The 6,980-nt window shown below is 39.3% G+C and overlaps 1 protein-coding gene across 1 annotated transcript; it reads right to left on the minus strand.

Moving 5' to 3' along the window:
• Window positions 1-6,076: 6,076 nt before the first annotated feature.
• On the minus strand, window positions 6,077-6,779 carry LOC149253887 (5'-adenylylsulfate reductase-like 4). The gene is made up of 2 exons (XM_089454616.1): window positions 6,432-6,779; window positions 6,077-6,393 (listed from the first exon to the last, which is right to left on the minus strand). The coding sequence occupies exons 1-2, from the start codon at window positions 6,777-6,779 to the stop codon at window positions 6,196-6,198; spliced, it is 546 nt and encodes a 181-aa protein (XP_089310742.1). The 3' UTR covers window positions 6,077-6,195.
• Window positions 6,780-6,980: the final 201 nt, after the last annotated feature.

Consider the following 6,980-nt stretch of genomic DNA (forward strand, 5'->3'; position numbering starts at 1 on the left):
TCATTCTGCAAGGTGTCAATTGCCCAGGAAGCTTCCAAACTGACACTTGGGTCAAGGAATTCACCTTGTGATGAGTAAGAGGGTCTTGATCTCCAAGTGGAAGCAAGAATCTCCAAGTGGACTCAAGAACTGAAGTTTAACTAAAGTGGGAGAGGACACTAGTCAGCTTCATGTCAGTCTCAAGCTGACTAATCCTTTCTCCAAATCTCCTATATATAGAGCTCTCTCATGAGGTCTAGGGAGGCTGGAATCTTGTGAATGTAAGGAAGTGCTGTTGGTTTGTGCATAGAACTATTGGGTGATTTGCTTGAAGGAGGTGAAGAGGAGATTTCTTTCTGCTGGGAGGTGTTGCTGGATTGGGCCTATTATGGTTGTAACACTCTCAGAACTTTACTTCTTCCATTAATAAAGTATTTGAGGTTCTTCTATATGCATGTGTCTCTGTGGCGTATTGATACTTGTATATTTGATTTATTCTAATCCTTGAATCAATTATGGATGTATGCTTCTTGTAGTTTCCCTTTCTTCTGCTTTTGCAGGATCTTTGTGTAGCTGGGCCAGTGAAAGAGCAAGGAGTTGGGAGCAAGCAGCAAAGAGGGAAGATTGGATCAACCATTAGCGGAAGATAACGGTTAGTGGATCCCTTTCTCCTCTCTCTTACATCTCATAAAGAAGTAATCTTGAATAGCTTTGCATTCAGTTGTTGCTGAGGTACTATCACCCTCAGAGTGGGATAGGGTCATTCCGTATTGGATACTTTTCCCAACAACACTACTATATTCACAACATATGCATGAAAACATGTCGACTCTAAGCTTTTATTATAGTGAAAGTCCCAAGCATACATATACAATTAACGAACTACTAGTCCCAATGATGGAAGATGAAGCGAACACCTACTCCTCCAGAGAAAGATTCTTCCTCTATGCTAAGGAGAAGCCAAGGCTCTAAACAAAACTCCCAAGATTTTGATCCTAAGCCAAAAGCTTGGCTAAAATCCCTTTACATGACTAATGAGGGTATATTTATAAGAAAAGTGGTGACTATTCATATCCCTTTGTGACTCTTTGACTTCCCTCATGACTGTTTGAAATCCTTCAACCATGACATTTGGACTTCATTACAAAATTTCTCTTCACATTCCACAATTGACACATGGAATTTCACTTACAATTAATCACAAAAGAATATTAAAATATCGATCATACCCATGTAAGACAAAATTGGGTAGAGTCAACTAGACAACCTAATAAGACAAAACAAGTAAAGCTTGATTTTGGGGAAACTCCACCTCAACCAATTCAACTTGTAGTTTCTTGGCCACATAGTGGTACCAAGCTTTGTACTATGCAATGACTTCCCTAAATTGTGCAACAGGATTAGGCTAGAAGTGGATTCTAGCCTCCATTGCATCTGGGTACACTGCTTTGGAACCAGTCTAAATTTCCTTCTTCAACAGGAGCAACATAGTGTTGATTTGGATAGGTCCACCAATGTAGTTATGCATATTATTCCTATTCACCTCCAGATATTCCTCGGTAGCAATCTACCTGAGCTGGTCCAAGTATTCTTCAACCTCCTGCCTAACTTTCTTCGTGCCTTTGGCTTTGGTGAGTGAGCCAACTAATGGGATCTTGTGTGATTTCACCATGAAATAAATGCTATTGTATAATCATGCATATGAGGCCTGAATGTTGGCGATGAATGAGGAAATTTTTTTCTTATTCTAGGTGATCATACAAACTTGTTCTTTCTCCAACTTAGCCTGTTACCTTGTTTTCTTTACCAATTCAGACAAAACCCCTTTGTGTTGCATTGACCATTCATTCACGACAATGATGGATATGTGAACAACCTTGAGGGATTTAGCATTATCTTTGCACTTCTACCGCATGTCGTGCATGAAGACAACCGCTTTATGCACAATCACAAGATCCTTAAAGGCTTTGCATGGTCTCTCTCAAATCTGATACTTCACCAAGTATGGTTTCCTTATGTTCTTCCATATATACCTCTATGGGATCTTCTTTCTAGACCTCTGCTTAGAGCTTCTCAATTTGTTTCCTTGCAATGCATAAGTTCTTTGTTATCTATCTATTCTCGGCCATGAGATACTCCATGTTTGACTTGGTAGCACCTGTAAAGGCCAAGTTGGTTGTAGGAATGGATTTTGGATTCCTCCTAGTATCTGTCACAATCACCCTTTCTCTAATTAATGCAAGAGATGTATGATTGTTTGGAAAGTGTTTCTTTGTTGCTTGTACAATCTTCTTTTGAAGCTCACTATAAGTTAGATTATATGTATCCATGACCGGACCAACATCAAGAGGAACAATTTCCTCTTCTTCACTTGGAGCTTGCTCTACTGTCGGAGGAGGGGGAGACTAAATGGTGGTCTGTTGAGTGCTCGAAATAAGATCAACATCTTGGTTTAGCAGCTCCGGGTTCCACCTCCATGTCTTGAATTACAATCAGTTCATCAATTTCTTGAGCAAGTTCCTTTCATCTGCAACTGTTTCCTCTCTTCTTCTAGTAGCCAGTTGTTTTCTTGTTCTTTGGCCTATTTATGTGCTTCTTATTCTTCTTCTATTCTCCACATTTATTCTTCTTCTTGTTTCTACCTTTCTCCCTTCAATCTTTTCTTCTCTTGTTCTTCCTTCTGCTTCAGTTCTTCTTCCTGCTTCCTCTGTTTCCTCTTTTTTTCTGCTACTATGGCCGCTTTCAAGATGATTGGATATGCTTTCATCTTGCAGCTCTGCTCTTTTGTTGGACTATGTGAAACCTTCCTCTTGCACTTTTCGCGCACTGGGTTGCACCTTTCTGCTAGTTATTCCTATAGAGTGACTTCTTTCTGAGGAGTAACCTGTGATGTTCCTGCAAATATGATTGGTTCACGGGACTTATATGCATTGTAACAATTCCTCATCCTTCCTCCTTGGTCCTATGAAATGTCCCGCTTGGCCATTGAAAATGAATCTTTACACAGTCTTCTTTGAAAACATTTCTAAGATCGTATAGATTAAAGTCTAAATGATCAAATACAAATTTCTCCATCTCCTTTCCTTCAGTGTCAGTAACCTTAAAATTCTTGATCTCATACAATCCAATAAGAAAAGGAAGATCAGGCCAAGGTGCATCACCAACTTGTCAGTGGCATACCTTAGTAGAATATGTGGAGACTTCTGACCACAAAACACTCTGAGGTAAGTGCCATCCGGTGAGGTAAACCAATCTACTAATTATGACATTGCTTCCATTGCCTCATGGGACATGAAAGGTGGCTCTTCCTCAAATATTAACTTGTGCAATGGAATGAGGAAGTGCTCAGTTATCTTTTCAATTACTCCTTTGTAGCTGCACTCTGAAAATAGCTTGCAATAAATGTGCATGATAGTTTCTCTTGGTGACCAGGTCAAACTCATTCCAGGAAATGAATTCTAAGCACATATTGCATCCAACAAGTAAGTAGACATGTAGAATATGGCTTTCTTACCCTTAGGAGGTTTTTTAGCATTAGTCACATAAATTCTCAATTGTTGAGCTAGCAAATCTAGCTAGTTCAATGGTTTTCCTTCATTCACGACCTGATTAAGCAAGAATTCCCATCCTTCTAGAAAGGTACCCGTACTTATTTGACCATAGATTTGACAACCTAAGACTATGAAGTACTGATAATCCTTCCTGAGATATTTGGCCTTATAAGTTTTGTTGGGTGCCCGACGGAATTTGGAAGGCTCTTTCACCCAACCTTTGATGATATCCTTTGTGCTCAAGTAGTTGGTGACTGCATAAAAGTGGGAATCCATGTATGATTCTGGCCGCGACAAATTATACATAAGATGGTAATCGTGTGCCATAAAAGAGGCAAGCCTTTTTCCAGTGGCACTGCTGAGAGTCATAGTCTTGGTATTTGTATGTGACAACATCTAGTTGAGAATGTCTGCACATGGAAAAATAGAATACCTGCATGCGATCTTGTGTAATCCTAACCTTTGGACATTGATGTAAGCCTATCGGTCTTCAAGATCTACCTTGAAACTTCTTGCTGAGAATACCTCATTTACCTTTCGCCATGTAATGTCTGAATATTTCTCTATAAACAACTGAGTGTCTGAGAAAATTGGCAAGCTCATTGGAGTACTCTCAAATGCTTCCACATTGCTACTTTTTGTAATGTCCTTTGAGATAGATCCCTTTGGAGCCATAGTGATAGTAACTGATCAAGAGAAGTGCTCAAAACTGCAGTACATGTAGGAGAGAAATGCAATCATGGAAAACATAAGTTAGCTCGAGAAAAATGATTCACAAAGAAATATCAAGGCAGCAACCACAAGAATGAGAGGAAGATTAGTACAATTCTTGGCCTGAAGGGAGAGGTTGAGCTTAAGAACTATGCATTCTCAGCAGTCAAAGGGGAAGCTTGCAGCTTGAGACTATAGAATGTGTTATCACAAAATCAAGCACTGAAAGGCTTCTGATCAGTTAGACTCTGTGTAACTATTTCAAACCAGACTTTTGACTAAGGCTTAGCCTCCTTAGCCTGAGAGGGCTCTCTCAAAGGGTTATTGATTTTAAATATTGATGAGATGGCTAACTCTTGCAAAGTAAATTTAACACATATATTGGCTGGACAGACATTACAAGGACTTCCATTGGGCTCATGGAGTTAATCATCATTTCAGCAAACTATAAAACTACTCATTCATAGAAGTCAGGGCATGTAATGTTTAAACACTCAAAATACCTCTCATAGAAACCTCAACTTACAAATACACACAGGAAATCAGAGCAGCAAAGTGAATTCTGAGTGATTGTGTATCTATAAAGTTGTAAAACATAAAGGATAAAACAAAACCACATATATCTTGAGCATTTGAAACACTGTGTGAATCCTGAGAAGAAAAGCAGTCATTTGTATTACTGAAAATAAGTTTTTACACAAGCGAAAATAAACTCTGTTTTCTCAAATATCCAACCCTCATTACATAAAAGTTTCAACTATATATAGAAACATAGCTTTAACTACTTTGAGCTTCCTCCTCCAGCATGAGGGGAGCTCGATGACTGCCACTAATTACCCCTATCCACTATTGAACTAACTCATTAAATACAATAAGTGCTAAACTGGAATTTTAAAGAGTCCTAATTTATTTATAACTCTAATTCTATCCTCCTCGTAGAATGATTCTTTCTTGTTCTCTGACACCTGTCTCCTTTCAGTTTGGCCGAGATGGCTGAGAGGAAGATTCAATGTTCCATGCTAGCTTAGGATGCTGAATGCTTTGATGGTTCAGTAATGTTAGGAGAAAACCCCTGTTTTTCCGGTTCCAGTCTTCCACCACTTATTCGAAAATGCAGCAGCCTGTCTCCAGCTCTTTAATAGCCCAAGAATATAGAGCATCACCATGTTCCTGATGTGCTGGAGGCTTCTTTGATGGACAGGTGTGCCAACCAAAACTCCCCGTATGCAGCTCCTTCCAAACCCTAATGACCGATAATAAAGTGACTTTATAATCAAAAACTTTAAACTTAGGTCAAAACATTTCACCTTTGTTAAAGGTACACCTGTCATAATTTGAATGGCCTGGTAGCTTCCCTTGATCTCTTTCATGTCACTTAGGTGTTCCCTTTGAAAATTTCTGATTATCCCATCGAACTGTTTGGCTGTATTAAAAACAGCACCTACAGTAGTTTCGCAGTTTCGTAGCGCGCTACGAAACTGCGAAACTGTTTAAACAGTTTGTGCTCCTGCAGTGATTATTTGAGGAAAGGATCTCAGAGGTTCTTGGAGTATGCGAAAAGTCGCATTTGCAGTAAAAACTCGGCCTGGAGTAAGCTCTATATGCATCAGTACACATGAGCCAAATAATATAACAGAAACTGCAAAAAGTGATAACTACAGCAAAAAAAATGGTTATAGCAACATAATACATAAGCCCCCTTATTCAGATGCGTTCTTTACCACGAGCAGCATCAACTTTCCTATGAAACCATTCATGCTAGGCCTGTAACTTAATAATCTTCATGTTGCTTATTGCTTCATTAGTGACCTGCATACAGTTATCTTTGAATGAAATGAGCTTTTCGGCCATAGACACTCCTTGCTAAACTTCAATCTGATCTTTGATTACAGCATGTATTCCCTTGGTGTTCTGACTTATGTGCACGAGCAAAATTCCGTCCCCTGCTAAGTCCTTAATGAGCTTCACTAACTGAACCGACTTTACTTGAACTGCCTTCACCAAGAGAAACGGAAGCTAAAGATTTTGAGGCCCATGCTTTTGCATTCATAGCTCCTTCTTGGAAGTTTCTTCTTTTACAAAATTTCAGACTACTCTTAATTCTATTAACATTGAAAATGTTTAAAACCTGCTCTATGAATGTCGGATGATTCTCTCTCATGGCTGCAGCAGCTTTTCGGGAGACTTTGCCCATGAATATGGACATTGTACTGCACTTTCGACATCCTTCACCATATCAAGGCCTCTCAAGCTGCTGCTACTTGCTTGTGGAGTAAAGTCTGGAGAAATAGATTTAATACCTGTAATATTTTCATAGAAGAAACGGATAGAATCCAGTTTTCTTGATCCATGATAACGCACCCTTGATGTCTGGTTTTGTAGGAAAAGTGCTGGGAAACTGTGAATTCCGAAGAGAGTAGTGAAAGACAATTCACAGCTGTGAATATTTGTCTTGAGCCCAACATAATGATATATTTGCCGACGGGGCATTAATTCGCCAGTATCCACCAGGGTTCCGACATCTGAGTTCCGCTGCATCTAAAAGGCATGTCTTTCAAAAAGTATGAGACCGTGTACAAGTCTTTGAGCGATTTTTATGAAATAATTAACCCTCATAACTCACACGTTACACCTAAGCTGAATGAGTCTCGGCACCCCATTAGATTGCAGGGCTTCTGAATTGTGTAACGTCGGCACCGCCCTGAATTTCTTAACATCTTTTTCAAGAGAAAAATTACA

The sequence above is a fragment of the Pinus tabuliformis genome, chromosome 7 (assembly GCF_031772625.1).
Source record: "Pinus tabuliformis cultivar Carrire ecotype Pingquan chromosome 7, CPIR1, whole genome shotgun sequence".
In the NCBI taxonomy this organism is placed as follows: Eukaryota; Viridiplantae; Streptophyta; class Pinopsida; order Pinales; family Pinaceae; genus Pinus; species Pinus tabuliformis.